We start from the raw sequence: 18,503 nt of genomic DNA, 5'->3' as shown, positions 1-18,503 counted from the left end.
TGAGCATCTGAGTCCCGCTTCTTGATCAACATTTAGTGCAGTGGTTCCCAAACTTTGGTCCTCCAGATATTTCAGGACTTCAGCTCCCAGAAGCCCCAGCCAGCTTGGCCACCTGTCAGGAATTCTGGGAGCAGTAGTGGAAAATATCTGGAGAAGCAAAGCTTGGGAATCACTGATCTAGCTGAGTGCCCATAAATGACATCTACTGTGCCACGCAAACCACAGTTCAGTGAGGACACCTACACTTTAATGCATTTCCTTCTTTATTTCAACACTATGATTCAAGAGCCTAAAATGCATATATATATATTTTTCCCTTTGTATTTCTGCTTGTAGCACTGCAATCATAACTTACAAAAATGTTTTTAATAATACACAAATGTACATGAAATTACAAGACAAGGCTCTGTAAACATCTAGAATGTAACCTTTAGTCTTAAATCATTATCGTCCCACGTTTGTTAAATATAAAATTTTCAATTTGAACAATCTCCAAACCTCAAGGAATGACATACATTCGGCGTATCAAAAATAGAAGCTCCCCAAGATTCATTTGCATCCAAACAAAATTTGTCTTTTTTTTTTGTCTTCTTCTTTAATCTTTGGTTTAGAAAGGATGGCAGTTCCATTTTTCCTGAAGTTTATTACAATGAATGCCAAACTGTGGCCAAACTCTGGTAAAACCAAGACCACTTTTAAAACCCATATCAAATGGGCTTTATACACTGCCTCCTCATTTGATTTACAAAAGCCTCTGTTCTTTCTATAAAAGAGTTAATCAATGCCTTCCGTCGTATTTATTTTTAAGTGGACACCAGCACAGAAAGCCATTGTAGATTTGGAGGCAGGAGAGGCGAGTAAGGTAAATGCTAGTCACAGGCTGCTGCTGAAGGTTGTAAATTGCATAGTCCAATGGAGATTGTGTGCTTTTATATCCACTACATTACACAAAATTAACAGTCTTACCTACAGCATCACACAAGCAAATAAAATAAAATAAAATTAAGACCCTTGTACTGAAGCTTTTACAAGGCAAATACAACCATTATTTTTTTTAGTACCCAAAGTCTACATTTCTCTTTTAAATAGGAAAGCATCTCTACATCTACAGGCATCAAGGTATTCAAAGGCATCAGAAGGTTCTGTGAACAATCCAAAAACAAAAATCCACCACCGCGAGGTCTCTGTACCTTTCAATAGGCTTCTGCAAGAAAGGCGGTAACGCTGTGGGCCTAGGAGGATTGCTCACTTAGTGCATAGCAATTTGGGATTGTCTGGGTTCCCACATTTTATGTACAATACAAACTCAAAACGACTCGGGAGGAAGAGGTGGGAAAACACACATCCCTCCAGGATTTACTGGATTGCAACTCCCCTCAGCCCTAAATATCACACCTGGGAATGCTGGGAGTTGCAGGTCCAGCATCACCTGGAAGGCTGCATGATTCGCAGCCCTAACCTATAGGGAAAAGAGGTTGTATCAGACACCATTAAGGGGCACGAGATGCCACAGAAAGCTCCAAAAGATGAAATCACTTCAAAAAATGCTGGTTGCTGGAAACCCATTATAATAAGCCGTAAAATGGCAATACAGCTGCCATCATAAAGGACACATTAAAAGGTGTGTACTCTTTGAAAAGGAGTGAAGGGCTACACGCTTAACTATCCATACTTCATTCAGCTTTTTAAAAATCAGTTTGAACTCCATCAACAGAAGACAAGATGGACTTGCAAAGAAACAGCAGAAGGGGCTACCATCTCCACATCACAGCAACGCCCTTTGATTTCTAATTTTTCTACTTGGCAATCTAGTAACCACAAAAGAAAGCTGCTATTCTCAGGAGCTAAGGAGAAGCCAAAATTTGGCAGGCCATTTGTTTTATATATATTTTACAGTATTTATTTCAAGGATTTATATCCTGCCTTTCTCCCACAATGGGATTCAAGGCAGGTTGGCCCAATAAATGCAAGAGGGTACTACATCATTTGGTTTGCAAACTACAGCCAACTGGATTCCCATTTGCCTGATTAAAAGGAGGCTTAAGACAGGCTCCATGTTTTCACAGGAAAAGGAAACTCGTAGGGTTTCCTGGGCTACATCCACACTGCAGAAATAATCTGGTTTGACACCACTTGAACTGCCATGGCTCAATGCCTTGTAGAGCTCTGGGGCCGCAACAAACTACAATTCCTAGAATTACACAGCACTGAGCCATGGCAGTTCAAGTGGTGTCAAACCAGATTATTTCTGAAGTGCAGATGCAGCCCTAGTCAGGTTTCTTGGAGTGTGCTCAAGGCAGACATTATGGTGACAAACTTGCTGTTCATCACTCTAAAGAGCATCAACATTTCACATACTGCATTGTTGTTGGATTTTTTAAAAGCCCACAGTTTTATCTGAATCCTGTGGTTTCCAAAGGTTCCCTCAATCTTCTTTCCCAGTTGGCATCTTCCATTCTGTTCAGTTAGCCAAAGGTTAATAAGCTTGATTTTTCAGAAACATCATCAACGGAAATCAAGTCTATCGAGTGGGGATTCCCATCTTATGTATCTGGATCCTATATACTCCTGCATGTTCCAAATCAGATAGGCTCCTGCAAGTTACAGCACTGTATGAAATATTAATATGAAACGGTGACACTAGGCAGTTTCAACTGCAATCTCAACTCTGTTGTTTCTAACTAAAGGCCTGAGATTCTAAAGACATAGCATGAATCATAGCGTTGGAAGAGACCGCAAGGGCCATCCAGTCCAACCCCCTGCCATGCAGGAAATCAAAGCATCGCCAACAGATGGCCATCCAGCCTCTGTTTAAAGACCTCCAATTGTTCCTTGACAGTGGGCAGCTGGAAGTTGTAATAGGAAGTACAATCCCCATGAATTTCAATGCTGCTTGAACAAGTTCACGGCAGCCAATGCCTCCGAAGACTGACTCTACAATATTAGCAAGGTTGAGCACATCTTTGACAGCGTAAGGGCTTAGAGAATTTGTCAAGGTCTACAATGGGTTTCACTGATTCAATCAAAGTCTGTTACCTTCCCCCTTACTGAATGCTGGGATTCATCTTTTTCAGACACCGGTGGGGACTCTGCAGCCCTCCGGACGTTGTTGCACCGCAACTCCCAGAATCTGAACTCAGCATAACTAATGGTGAAGAATGCTGGCAGTAGTAGGTCAACAATATCTGGAGAGCCATACGATTCCCACCTTGTCTCAGACAATGAACAGGAGCATCACAATGTCATCGAGAAAAGAGGTTAAGAAGCAAGTTTTAGTCACAAGAGATATAAATAATCAGGGTTTTTTTATCTAACATACAAAAAGACACAGACTGCGTGAAAAACCCTACCTGAGGGATTTCAAAACCTTGCTTAAAACAGTTAAGGTTTATGGCTTTTTTAAAATAAAAATCCCCAAAATCTTAATTGTCTCTCTAAAAATATGCATTCGTAGAAACTGTTCCAAACAAGTAAAGCTGTTTTTGTCAGTAGGGGCCTGAACCGGCAAGGGGGGGTATAAAGTTATAAATGTTAGATTTTGGAATGTATTTTTTAATCCCAATACTTCCATGATGGAATGGTCTCTTTGCAGCCTACCAAAGATGTTCAGTGTATAAAGAACACAGATCTACGTTTGGCTTTTCTTCCTAAAAATCCAAAGAAAATGCTAACAATCTTTTATACAACAAGACTTCCAAAGGCATTGGCTTAAGATGACAATTAATGTTGTGCCTCTGAAATATTTCATTATTAAAAAAAGGTTCTCTTTAAAACCATATAAGCTTAAAGGCTCTTCAAAAAGATCCCTCCCCCTGCATATACAAATTTATTTTACAATCCTAATATCACTCCTAAGGAAAAGCAGCATATAAGATGTGTTTTTTAAAAAATCCCCACATTCAGTACTGCACAGATTGAGAGCAAAACTATATTTCTCCATACAATTAAGTACTTAATATAAAAGAATTCTATTAAATGCACAAAACAAGCAAAGCTCATTGGTAACGTTTTTTGTCATGGTTAAAGTATCTTGTGTCTCATATTCATTTTTACAAAACAATTTTACAGCATCCTAAAAGGGTAGAATTAGGATGCTTTGTCCCTAAGTGAGAAGGGTAACCCTGCTATCCCCCAGAACAGCTCTGCAAGGATCCACGGTTCCAGATCATCAAGGCCACAAAGTCGGAAGCACAGGAACTCTAGTGAAGGGATGGAGCATTTTTAAGGGGGAAAGTGCAAAGTTCTCTGGATTGCTTAATTCATAAGCCTAAATAGCTATGGAACTCCATCGGACATTCCTGCCTCCAAGGATGCTGAGCATGTATGTGGTGAATGGATGGTCACTCCTGCTCCGTGGGAAACAGAGATCTGAGACATGTCTCTTCCTATGATTTCATTCACTGAAAAAAAGAAGAAGAAAAGATTAACACACCTCCCCAATTTTCATTTTCATTCCCTGAACTGCACTTGTTTTTAGAGTTCTCCATTTTAGATCATACTTATAGTGATATTATAGACCAGTGTTTCCCAAACTTTGGTCCTCCAGTTGCTTTGGACTTCAGCTCCCAGAATCTCTAGCTATGTTTCTGGGAAATGAAGTCCAAACACCTGGAGGACCAAAGCTTAGGAGCCACTGCTATAGACTTTCAACCACACTAGTTTAAGCTCTCTCAACAGGACTTTTTTAAAAATGTAATTAAAATATTTTTAATTGATCATACATTCAGCGCTATGTAAATTTTACAGTGCGTTATTAATAAAACATAATAATCATCATTTAATTTAATTTATTGTAGTTCTCTGCCTCAATCCATAAGAAGAGGCGGATAAGAAATAATAACAGGAAAGAGAAGGAGGAAAAGAAGAAGTCATCGGTAGGTAAACTTCCCACTCTTCAAACAAGGTTATCATACCAACCTACTCCTTTCCCCCAAATCAATAAAACCAATGATGCAGATGAAACAGTCTGTGATAAACACAATATTAAAACCAAGTCAAAGGCAGAACAGAGAAAAAGGCACTCATTTGGTACTAAAAAGAAAAACCAGCTGAAATTCTTAGAAGACAGTATTCCAAAACTTGGTATGCTACAGATTTTGTACTATACTACTCTGAAGCAGACTTGGACAAAGTACATCTGATTCAAAGCTAGAGAGGGGGGATTTTATGCTGAGCCACAGCATTAGAGGCTGTACTTTTAAACTACCTGGCCTTTCCCAAGAGCGTATCCTGGGGAGCTACTCAGAAACGTCAACTGCATTTTGCACTGCTAGCTTCCCCTTTTTGGCTTACCCTCACTGCTAAGCTTTGTGCAAAATGAATATGCAACTGAGCAACAGCCTCAACCTCCTTCCCAGCTGCAATGCCAGATGTCACCCACCATTAGCCAGCAGACGCAGAGGACCGCAGAAGGGGCATTCTGTGGACAGATCTCTCAAAATAGATACAAGACAACACTCCAATGGTCTAAGCTACACTTGGGTTTCACTGGATTTGTTCTCGGCTGCAGCACATGATACTACATTCCCTACCTTAAAAGCTCTTCCATTTCTGACTACTTGTCACTGACTCCAACCACAGCAATTGTGGCAACAGCTCACAGAAAGCAATGCCTTCAGAAGAACCTCAACAGAATGATGGACTTAGGATCTTAAAGGTTGTCAAGTTCAGTACAAATCCTGTTTCTCTTCAGTTCCTTAAGTACAGCCTTTTCTACGGCGCACTGGACTATGGGCTGATAACTTCTTGTTCTGCTTCTGAGTCAGTTAAAACCACTGTTAAAACTTAGTTAGTTCTCAGTTGAGACTCACTATGACAGCCATACATAAAGGCATACTTTCCTCCCAGTTTTTTTGGCAGTCATTCAAATTATGTGCAATAACAATATACTAAGTGGTGTCAGTGCTTAGCTCTCCATAGAGCTAAATCACACAACTACACGTTTTACTTCTGAGCACTATCGTCACACTTCTGCCCCTAACCTTTCTCCACTTCACTTTGCTTTTCCACTGGGAATTGCAACAGGTATCCCAGGAATTTAACTTATTTAAAGAGGATCATGACTTCTCACTAAAATTAAAGAAATGTACTGCTGCTTCTTTAGCCATGGCAGTTAAAGTGGTGTCAAACTGTATTCCTCCAATTTATACACCCTTCTTGTCTCTAATCCTACCATTCTGACAAGTGAATATTCCAATATATTCTGTAACGTCTCCATGGCTTAGCCAAAAGCTATGAGCAAGAGGTTTCAAAGTCTGCAGCCTGGTTTTACTTTATCCCTGCCCAAGTTATTTGATTTAGAGAGTTAATTGGAAAACTGTTTTTCTGAAAGTCTTAACATGCTTCTTCTTTGTCCTTTTATTCAACCCTATGGCCTGAGGAAGCACCCCAGAGAGATTCAGACTCTCAGTCTGTACTCACAGTTAGATACCAAGAATAAACACTGGACGAATGTCACAAGGTATGTTTAGCTCCCATATAACTTATTACTATTTGGTTATTCAGATAACTGGCCTAGATAAAACTTGTATTTTCCCATTTTTTACATTTAACAATGCTGAAGTTGGCGCCAGTGTTAAAACATCATTTATATCAATGGACTGATTTCTGAGTAATCTGTCAATTACTGTGTGTAAGGCAGTATCCTTTGAAAAACCACCTGATAAAGACTGTACTAGTAGCAGAAGCACCAGTTAGGAAAACCTCATTGTTAAAAGCCTCCTGTAATGTTTTGTAAAATCTTGTTCTGCATATAGACGCATCTGCAATTTTATAAACTGTATGCATTTGGTATGTTGCTCCAAAAGATCAGAAGCTCTGAAAGAAAGAAAAGCAAGGCAGGAATCCTGCATACATGTAGCTTGAGAGCTTGGAACTGCAAACTACTTCATTACCTGCTGACCATTTGGAAATTATTTTGAGGCATAGTTGTAAGAGAAACAGGTGGCAAGTGACACTTGATAAAGTTGCTGGAACGATCTCCTTTGCCTTTTGATCTTTAAACTAGAAGTCTACCGAAACCTGCCTTCGAGTTGCAGACCCTCAATAGAAACACAACTAATTTAAAATGCAGCCAGACTATTTCACACACATACACAGAGACTGAAGCAAGGATTACTTTGTGAATTGCCAGGATGCAAAGGTACAGTATTTAAACAGGAACAAAGGAGAGAGAAATTGCACTCAAACGTAAATATTAACACGTCAAACTGGAACAGAGTTAAACATAGACTAAGGCCTGTTACAGACTGCCAAAATAAAGCTGCTTCGGGTCTCTTTGGAGGTATGCTATTTAAATGATGCATGGGTCCTAAGAGTCTGGAGATCGCACCAAAGCCACACTCCATTCCTAAGCACTGGAGTGCAGCTTTGGTGCAGCTTCCGGATTCTTAGGATGCATGCATCATTTAAACAGTATACCTCCAAAGAGACCCGAAGCAGCTTTATTTTGGCAGTCTGTAACAGGCCAAAGTTTTATTTCAGTTTCAGAAAAAAATATATTTGGGGAAGGAGAGCAATGTAAATTGCAGACTCAACTCCCAGCTAATGTTGCTTCTGAAATAGGTATGCCAAAAATGTAAGAATAATGGCACAGCTGCGTGTGCCAAGAATGTCCCAAGAGACATAAGGGAAAAAAACCTAACATGCCAAGCTCTGTTCAGGTACCACTTAAGTGTAGGGCATTTCTTTGGTGAAGTACTGGGTGTTCTTGTCTGCTATGTGGTGTTCTTTTATAGCAGAGGTTGTTGAAGAGGCAATTCTTGACTCTCCCTAAATCCCTCTTTTTCTGCCTCAAAAGGCTGACGTACCATTCCTAGAATCCCCAGGTCCATCAATGCACCTTTTAAAAATATCCCCCCCTGTCCCAAGCACACTGTTTAACATGAAAATAATACCTGTTTTTCAAGCCAGGGGTCGAAATTTTGTTTTTTAACATTTTTGGCAGTTTGTGAGGACCACTGAAAGTCACAGAGCAAATAAATGGGTCTATCCTAGTTGCACATCCGTTTTCCAGTCCTAACAACCACACTCAATGCACAACTATTCAGAAAGGAGATGCACAGCCAGGGCTTGGGGGGCCCACTCTTGCTTCAACATGAAAATGCTTTACGCTGGAGTCTTATATGCCTTTCAGGGATTCCTTCGATATATTCTGTTTATTATATAGTTTGTGTGTGTGTGTGTGAACCACTTTATGTATGGGCTAGACCCGCAAGTTTTGTAGCATAAATGAAATATATACTAGAATAATTGCCAGACTTCTGATGTTTGCAGTGACAACAACAACACTCCCTCCCTGACACACACACACACACAATACAAAAAGATCTCTCAATTTAAAAACGGCCGAATCTACTGCCTGTAAATGCATTCTCTAATAAGTGCCCATCAATTAAGCTGAAAGAGCAGAACTGCATGAGCAAATGAAGCATCCAGAAAAGCACAGAGGCAAGAGAGTTGTAAGTTGTGAGAGTGGTCAACTTTCAAAGCATAATGCAAGCTATTTAGCATCCACTCACAGCAGAGGATGCACATAATGTCTCAGATATTTGTAATGTCTGGGGTGGGGGGAATGCAGTCCTGTCAATTCCAGCTCTTATTTGTGTGTATTTATGTGTGTATCTATGTATTTAGCCTAACCTGCATAGGCAGAATGTGCACACATCCATTTGGAAGTGTGTTAAGTCTCACACATTAAGCCTATGAGTGTCATGCATGTAGACAGTAATGCAAATAGGTAATCCAACAAGGACACTGGCAGGCACACCATCTGGGGCAGGGGGACAACACAAAATCTATTTAATATCGTAAGTTCACTCTGAAGGCCACATAGGGCTATGCATTCACCCACAGCGTAGGAACAGAAGCAATGGAAGTCAGATGAAACTGACTTTGATCTTCATATGTAATACCCAGAACTGAGATGTTAAGGTTGCTAGGACCATCCTTTACATGTTGTCCATTGCCTTCGCACATTAGCAAAGTACAGCATGTGCTACGGCACAAAATCAGTGACTGCAATGGCAAGTACCGCTTACACTTGACTATAAGTCGACTTCATGTATAAGTTGAGGGCAGGTTTTGGGGTCAGAATTATGGATTTTGCTATGACCCGTAGATAAGTCGAGGGTAAAACTTAGGGGCACATAACAAACATCTGAAGGATGACGCAAAGGAAAACACTGCCAAAGAACTCACAAAATTCAAGCAGGCCTAACTGTTTGTGCTCACACTAAAAGGCTGGATGGATGAGAGAGTACGGGTGAGTCAGTGCTTCCAGGACAGATTACACTCTTCACTTTCAACCAGGAGATGGTTTCTTTTTCAATAAGAGTCAAAGTACAGTACATACATTGACCTGTGGATAAGCCAGCTCAGGTTTTTGGGGTCAATCCTTTGACTGAAATTTCTAGACTTATTCACAGGTATATATAGTATTCTTTCATGGAAGCCCACCACAGCAGCCCTTTGGACATGGCCAAAATGCTGCTCTTCCTCTAATTTCCAGTGTTAAATTATTAATCACTATGTGTTGCTCCAGAAAAATATAACTAACTCTTTCTTTGGCAGAGAAATTCAGACGCTAATGGGTATTAGTCAATGAAGATGACTAGCAGGCATCAAGGGTTACTGAGCTCTTAATACCGTCTCTACTTCCCCTTGAATACTGCACCTGCACCCTCATGCAAGCCCTAGCAGCTGTGATTGTGCTGCAAGCCTTGTAACTGGAAGCTGAAGTGGTACAATATATTTAGCTTTGTCTTTGTTGTGCAGAGCCAGCAGATAGTATCATGTCAATTTTCACTATAGCAGCAAGCCAGGATATAATTAACTTGTCCTATTCTGTACTGTGGCCTAGCCTCTGCGATTCAGCTTGCTTGGAATCAAGAGATGATATGGAAGACAGATATTTCAGGCTTAGCAAATGTGGCCTTGACAAGTCACCAGTTTTTCAAACAACTACGGCATGCTGACAGGTATCTCCCAACAGACTATTAATTCAATATCAAAATTAAGTATTACTTTCAGTTGCCTTGCATCACCATAAAGGTCCCATACACATCCCTCTGTAATTTAAGACTCAGCTTTCTACACTGGGGATATGGACCCTTTAAAACTAGAATTTCTCAGTCACAAGACTGAGCAATAGGGAGTCACTTTGACTTATCCAGCACCAGTTGTTTCACATCTGCCTTTCTAGTGAGGATATCATCCAGGGGAATCTACATATTCTAAATATGCCACCAGCACCAGGAACGCCAATGCTAGGTGATATCATATATCTGCATCATATCTCCCAGACATCCATGAGATTCCCAGGGAAAAAACAAGATGTATATACTTTAAGAAATACATATCTGAAGAATAGAAAAGTAGCTTGAGTGTAGACATGCGTAGGATGTAAGCAATACTCTATGATGATTAAGGTTATGTGCTAGATGTACAGCCTCAACAGGGCCAGTCCACCCTCTAGAACTTCACGTGAATAAACTGAAACTATATAGAGATAAGAAGAACATTGCTTAGAAGAAAAATGAATTGAGATCTTACTATGTGTTCATAAACTAGTTCAAAAGCAGATTCCTGTCCTGTTGAGAAATGCACCAAGTGAGCTAGCTTTGATCTAGAATAAATGTGCAGCCCTATTATTTGGCTTTCTAATCCACAGCTTTATGTAATGGGAGATACAACGGATAAGGAAGTAAAAGAAGATTAACAAAAGGTCATCATAATCTGATAGTGAACATAATTCAAGGTTAATGTAACCTCAAGTTGGTTAACAAAGACAGCATAACTGACTATTGTAAAATGAAATTTTAAACAAAAATGTTCAAAGCTACATAGTTGTGTTATTCATTCTATCATTAAATACCTTTTAGCAGACATATTTATTTACATCAATCAAATAAATATACACTTTCTGGAGAGCTTAAGCATCTTTGTTCAGTGGCTAAAACTTAACCCCCCTCCTCTATACCACAATCTGCTTATCATTTACTCAGCAAGATGCCAACATTTATTTCAACTTCTTGTAAATATTAAAAGCTTCATGGCCCATGATTTACTTTTATTGAGTTATCCGTGTCCCTAGATCCCAGTGGCGCAACATTCAGGGGATCACATTTAATATCATTTGTGGTATTCTGATACACAAATAAAACAGGTCCTGCAGATTTGCATTGGAATTTGCATTTTTTTAAAAAACTCAGATGAAATGAAATATTACTAATCTTTAAATGACAGCATGGCTTTGGGGAAATGCCATAGAAAGAGACCCATTATCTCTGGGTTGAAACTCTAAAGGAAAAGAATTGAACCTCAACTGTTGTTTTGTGCAGAAATAATTTAGATCTTGTACAGCTGGCCTTAAAACAGCCCAAAATAAATTACTGAATGCTATATAGTAAGTTCCATATACAGAAACCAGTAGTTGGGAAGACTGATCCTAAAGTTTCAATCCCCCTTCCCCCCGAAACTGGAACATGCTCAATTACAAAACATTTTGTAGATTTGTAAAACATTTACAAATTGGTTTTCTCCCTCCATTATAAGCCCCCATTTAAAGTCAAAACAGCTAAAAGATCCAGGTTGGGAATCACTAGTTTATAATATTACCATGAGAATGATATTCAGAAACACCCAAATTCATTCCAATTGTATCTGTATAAGACAAATCACATCTAAATACTGCTTCCTGTATACTTAACGTCTGCAAGAATAAAGCACCATTCTGCCTTTTTATTCATGAAACAGCATTCTGCATCAAGCAGAGCATTTTCAGACTGTCAGGATTTATATTCAGAAGGAATGTTCTGAGAGGTATTCTGAAATCTGTAACCATACCACCCAATCTGAAAACACTCCACAAATAAAAGTGTCAATAGCATCTTCTGTATCTGTTTTGTGGAACTACAACAGTAATGTCCACAAATCAAGTAAATATTCCCCAAATGCATTTACCTATTTATATATTTGTGCCGCAATAGTGCAGTGAATAGGAAAGCCCCACAATCTGAACAGCCATGTGTGCAGAGTTTGGATCAAACTATCCAATTGTAATTATTTTGTTATACTGTTTTTCTAAAAGTAACCCGCCATTCAAACCTTTCACTCCTAACACAGTTAGCACTTACCATCATCTAAAGTGATGTCTTGCAGCCCCATTGTCTGAAAATTCAATTCTCGATCCTCAGGTTCAGGCTTAATGTTAACATCTGACCCCTCTGATGAAAATGGAGATGTATCACATATGTTATGATGCATCAAAGATGAAGCTGCAGCAATTCCTCCCAAACCTGGGCTATGTGCCTGTGGGGACTGTTGTCCAGAGTGACTAACAGTAGTTGGAGGAGGAGATGAGGCAGGTCCTGAGCTAGGAGTCTGGTAAGGCAAAGGCTGCAACTGTGGTGAAGATGGCCCAGACCGTGGTGAATGGACCAAAGAATGAGAGGATTTTGGTGATGGTGATGGACTATTACCTTGATTTGAAGAATGGTAAGTGACTTGCTGCAACTGTGCGGAAGGGTGTCCAAGGGACTGAGTCATTGCAGAGGAGACTGAACCTGGCTGAGCATTTGGACAATGGTACCCCACCTGTTGCAGATGAGGTGAAGATTGTCTTGACTGAACTGGGTGTGCTGAAGGATGCCCGCCTGTTCCAGCTGAAGTTGACACTGAACCTGGATTCGAAGAATGATACGGCATTGGTGGCAGAGATTGGCAGCTAAGGTTTATTAGCGGAGGTACAGTTGCATCTTGCTGAAATGAAACTGCATCATATCCTTGGCTGGAGGAGGCAGAGTTAATGGGAAGACCAGGCTGTCCATTAAATAGAACATTAGATTGCATAGGCTGGTAGGAAGGCCTCACAGAAGATGTTGGTGTTACCTGAAAAGACTGGTGAACTACACCTGGGGGCAAAACAGAATGCTCTTCACCTGGACTAATATTTCTACCTTGAATGTGTGACAACGGGGATACTGCTGAGGACACCATGGGCGTGTATGGTTGCTGAATAGGGCATACAAGGCTCCTGGGTGAAGTAGAAAGTAAAGTTTCATGTGAGAGCCCTGGATCGGGGGAAGGCAGTTGAGTTTGGAGAGAAGAAAGTCCTTTAACGCCTGTACAATGAGTCAGGGACAGTGATGGAACCGAAGACAAATCCATTTCATCTCTGTTCTCTTGTTTCAGTACAACTGTATAACAGAAAAGAAACCAACTAAAATTCACTATGAATAGATAAATATTAAAACCAATACATGCAAGATGCTGCATTAAATCAAGTGAGACTGCTGTAAGAAGCACAGAGAACTCCAGAGTAGTACTGAGAAAAGTCTGGAACCTGGATTGTATCACCCATTACAAGGATTAGAAAATCCTGGTCTAAATCTAGCTACTGTGGATCTACAAATCAATGAAAACCACAAATACTGAATTAACTATTTAGAAAATCAGGACCCCCACAACCCAGTGAAGAACATTTTAATATCATCCATAATTCACACTCAGACGACGATACATACCTGGAGTGTAAGTAAAACGCTGAGACTGGCTCTTTTTCCTCTTGCCATTGCAAACATAGAACTGCACCTGGATAGCAGCCGTAATTGTTTTGTTGTGATACGGAGGAACTTCAAGAACAATCGTAGACTGGATAAAAATGAATAAAGTTATATATTAAATGCAAGGTGTACCTTAGCATCTTCTACATAAGCTTTGTTAGGTTACCTGATGAAGCATATGTTTTATCTCCTAAAGTAAGATGTGTTAAGAGTATGGTACTGACCCCTTTGAAGTGATGGTGCCTTCTTCTGAACAAATGGCCATTGCAATGTCTCAGTCACAAGTGTTAATCCTGTAAACTTTGAAGGCCTCAAAGGACCTTATTATCATTTTAATTAAATCTAATGGCACTATCTTAATGCAAGTTCCTAAGTGAACAGGCTAGGTTCTAAATTCCGCATTTTTGCAAAGCGACTGATATTAGAAAATCAATGTCAATAATGTATTTTTTTTTAATTAATACCGTTCCGTTAGTAAGCAGTAACATTTATGAACAAACACAGTGTACTTAACTTTCTGTCAAGCAACTTGAATTAAAAAGAAAGTTACAAAGGAATTCTCACCTCTTGACTTCTTTCCCGGATTATTTTTCCTTCCACCTCCCACTGGGGCCGTCCATCTATTCAGACAAAAGTTTTAATTCAAATCAGATTATTCAAACATAACTCAGTTAATAAGGGTAGATATAGCACAAGACTGAAATTCTTAACAGTAACAATGACTTATGAAAGGCATGTTTCATTGCAAAATATCCTCAGTACTAGTGCCATGCATAGTATTGAAGTGAAATTGTCTTGACTAAAGATGCTTGGCAGGGTAAGTCTAACTTCTAGGGAAACTATAGAAATGGAAATGCTGTGCAGACAAAGTTGGGATCAAAGAAAAATCTGAAGGAAGAGAAATCAGGTGATATTTTGGCCTGGGACCCATTCAGAATTAATTCATCCAATGCAGCAAAAGGAAAAAGCATAATGACAGATTGCAATCAGATATAGATAGATACTGTATGCTAGAAATAGTGACCACATCAGGTGGAGAAAAAAACACTGACACAGTTTCTTATTGAAGATCCTGCACTCATTTTAAAGACCAAAGACCTCATGAACATGTGCCAAACATTACGGAATATATATTGTTCCACTCCAGTTCTAGTTGGATTTCAGATCAAAAAAATGTATGAAACAGTTTTCAGATTCTGACAATGCTAAGAGAAGAAGAATCAGAAGAAGATGCTAATAATACTGTATCTACACTTTACAGATGCATGTTTAAGAAGAAATGAAAGGAAGGAGAGATCTTCCTACACTTATGTTCCAGTGTTAGGTATCAGTATCAATTTTCTTCTTGTGCAAGAGACAAGAGGACGTTTATTTACAACAAACACACCTTTGGTTCTCCATTTCAGTCTCATAATGAAGCACCTTCCATTACATTTTTTTAAAAAGATGAACTTACCTTGCCCCTTTTCAAGAAATATTATTTTTGATTCAGGCAGGAAGTTAGATCCAGTCACAACCAATTCATGGCCTCCATTTACTGAACAACTATTGATGCTGTATTTCTCTATCTGAGGAAGTTCTTGGGCCGATCTCTGGGCTTTGTGAAAAAGATATACAAAAATATGTCAGTATATTGCAACTATGGCTAAGCAGGTACAACACCAAAAGCCTTAATGCACATTTATTGTGGAGTTGTTGTTGTGTGCCTTGAAGTCACTTCCAACGTATGGCGACCCTGTCACAGACTTTTCTTGCTAAGATTTATTCAGAGCGAGTGGTGATCACTCTCATTGTGCAGTTCCTCCCGAAGGAATAAGTTTGCACCAGAAAGAACTTGAATACAAGAGATGTCTAGTTCTTCTGTGTTTCATATTTTGCAAGCATGTATGCACATACATACATGTGCATACATGCGTTGGACTATGACTCTGGAGACGAGGGTTCGAATCCTGGCTTGGCCATGTAATCCCATTGGATGACCTTAGGCAAGTCACAGTCTCTCAGCCTCAGTGAATGGCAATGGCAAGCCTCCTCTGAAGAAACTTTTCAAGAAACTACCATAATAGGGTGGCCATAAGTCAGAAATGACCTGAAGGCACACAACAACAACAACAACAACAACAACAACATAAAATCTTTACTAAACAATGCTGGCATGTTCAAAAGTAAGATTTTTATAAGAAATGTTTGAGCTTTGAACCTGTACATTTATTCATTTTTTGTTGTCAAATTGCAGTTTTCATATAGCAAGTAGTGCAAACGTTTTCATTTGCTATTTACACTTTTCCATGCCAGCTCACAAGAACACAACAAGGATATCAACATTATATTAAATATTATCTCAATACTTGTTTAAAATAAATAAAGCAATTCGACACCATACTGAATTTATAATGACCAAATTAACACAACGCATTTGAAGATAGATACATAATTTAAAAAACCCAACCTGCTTACCCATTACCACCAAGCAACAACACACTCAGACCAAAATTGTCTTAGGGACATACGCATGAGTAAGTCACTCTATCCATGTGGCGCCCAAAACTCACAATTGTGCAAAGGATATATTCTGCTGATAATGGCCGAAGTGGAGCTGCAGAAACAGTATGCTGATTTGTGCCTTGCCTTTGCAAGCTGCACACTGGGCATGCTGTGCTGTGCATTGTGATTACACAATGTGGTTGTGCATCCCATACTTGGCATTGTGGTTATGCTACTGTACAATGGCACACAGTCACTGTCACACAATATTGCTATTCTGCATAGAAGTGGCATAAATTCACAAGTGGATGTTGAATCAAGGCCTCAATATATTAAAATCACTAAAGGTGGTCCTCAGGTCTGCAGCAACGGAACAGCCCTGAAAATTAAGACCTACTTGAATTTTAGTTCTTGCTGTATTCTATAGGTATATGAGTTAACAGCAAGGACATTTTTAGACAGAAGGAACATGAAAAGATAAGAAAGAACTTACAGCATTCAACAGGTATTGAAGCAATCTGAAGGGACAAGACTTTTCCACTCGGTTGGGGAATGTGTACTCGGAATACAAGCCGCACCCTTGTATTTTTTCTTCCAATATCTGTCTCCCCCTTACGAAGTTCTATGTCCGAATTGCGTAGTTTCAAAATACCTGCACAATCAATACTGTGGAAGACCAGAGGGATGAATGAAAACAGTTGCAAGCTATGCATTACTTACTGAATAATTCAAACATACAGGCTGCTGAGATGCCTGTCATAAATGAAAGCAACATCTGTATACATCTTGATTGAGTCATACTAGATTGCAGCATCAATACCTTGTCACACTACCTTTAGAACAAGTTGCTGATCTGTAACTGGTCTTTTGGGTTGTCATCTATAAACCCACAAACAAGGGATCTCATGCCTACACAGAGGCTCATTTAAAACATACTAGAGCTGAATTCACAGACATAGTCATGTTAGACTGGGGAATCAGAATACAAAGGAATCTTATAGCACCCTTGAGACTAACAGAAGGAAGGACGGACCTGAGAAGCTTTTAGCAGAAACCTCCCTGAAGGAACATGATAAAACATTAATAAATGTCCTATAAGATCCCTAATGTCCCATGATCAAACAGCTGAGTGCAACAGAATAATAATCCGACATACCTGGCTGACATATTATTTTCAGGAAGAAGTGGAATTTCCAAAACCTTTGTGCTAGCAATTATTATTTCTTGACTAGCAGTAGCAACTGTTTTCCCTGTGATTCTGTGCACCTGGTAAAAAGCATGTGGCCGTAAATAACGATCGTCTGCCGTTCCAATGAACATCTGTAGGTTTACTGGCTTTTCACTGTAACCCAAGAGCTGTCAGGAAAAGAGAGAAGAGATACAATCCTCTAGTGTTCACTTGCGCTAAATAATATTTCTGCAAAGCCACTTCTTTTGCATAAGTAAGATTCTGAAGACAAGAAACGCATGCTTCTCTTTATCTGCCTCAATGCAAATGCATTTTTTAAAAATTGCTGCTATAAAAATGACAGTATAGCTTGACATGAGCCATTCCAGTCAAAGGATTTCATAGACATGCATCGTTATGAACAATTACGAACTGCAAAATATAAAGATAAAATTATATTGCTATATATATATATATTACCAAACACAGTCACATACCATTTGCTTCAAATTATAACTGCCACATTGTAGAGAAGTGTAGCATGGACTTGTGTATCCAAAATTTGCAGGAAAAAAAGGTAGCTATTATTGGCATTATTTAGAAATCACACACACACACACACCTTGGAGTTCCTTCTAAAGTGAAACTGCTCCCCATCCTATTGGGGTGGTTCATACATAACCTAAAGAGAAGATTACGGGAACAGATATCCGCCATAACTAGGCATAAGACCTTGAATGTTTATCTGGGCCAACTTGCATAAATGCCTATGTAAGCAGTCTCTTTCTAGTTCAAGAAACTCTGCTGGCTCTTTGTCACATGTAGAATCCGCCTTATGGAACTCATAAAACAGCTCAGCTTTCGGCTCACCATATTTAGAGCATATTTGATGGAGAGAACAGCAGCTTCTGTCTCCTTTTTTGCTTCTTATTTCACTTTCTTAACTGAAAAGGCACAATTTTGCTACGTGTTTTAAATTATTTTCTAAGGATGGAACTGGCAGAAAAGCAAAAGTGATCCAGAATATAAGAGAGACAGGGGAAAAAAGCTATAAATAATATAAACACTTTGCTTATGTTGGTTTCCTCTGACCGTTTTGTCCCTTACAATCTTTCTCCATACCAATATATCTAAGTAGAAGTGCATGGCTTCTCTATACAGCAATAATAGCAACTGAATTTCTAGTTGTCTGCCTATAAAATTCAAAATACTTATTCAAGGTAGACACTGGTAAATAACCCCAATGAAGATTAAGTTATATTACATTGCTGACATTTATGCCACTCTAG

General features: G+C 39.3%; 1 protein-coding gene across 1 annotated transcript in view; it reads right to left on the bottom strand.

Moving 5' to 3' along the window:
* Nucleotides 1–267: 267 nt before the first annotated feature.
* NFATC3 (nuclear factor of activated T cells 3) overlaps nucleotides 268–18,503 on the bottom strand; it is a 41,093-nt gene continuing 22,857 nt past the window's right edge. Inside the window, exons 4-10 of the mRNA XM_089477145.1 lie at nucleotides 17,203–17,402; nucleotides 16,540–16,712; nucleotides 15,019–15,159; nucleotides 14,127–14,182; nucleotides 13,524–13,650; nucleotides 12,135–13,196; nucleotides 268–4,400 (exon numbers count right to left, since the gene is read on the bottom strand). Coding sequence (XP_089333271.1) covers nucleotides 4,276–4,400; nucleotides 12,135–13,196; nucleotides 13,524–13,650; nucleotides 14,127–14,182; nucleotides 15,019–15,159; nucleotides 16,540–16,712; nucleotides 17,203–17,402 — 1,884 coding nt within the window. The 3' untranslated portion in view covers nucleotides 268–4,275. The remainder of the gene's footprint in view (nucleotides 4,401–12,134; nucleotides 13,197–13,523; nucleotides 13,651–14,126; nucleotides 14,183–15,018; nucleotides 15,160–16,539; nucleotides 16,713–17,202; nucleotides 17,403–18,503) is intronic.

Source organism: Sceloporus occidentalis, unplaced genomic scaffold, assembly GCF_023333645.1.
Source record: "Sceloporus occidentalis isolate IW3139 unplaced genomic scaffold, rSceOcc1.0.p SCAF_10, whole genome shotgun sequence".
Taxonomy (NCBI): Eukaryota; Metazoa; Chordata; class Lepidosauria; order Squamata; family Phrynosomatidae; genus Sceloporus; species Sceloporus occidentalis.
This window is presented reverse-complemented; position numbering and strand designations above follow the sequence as displayed.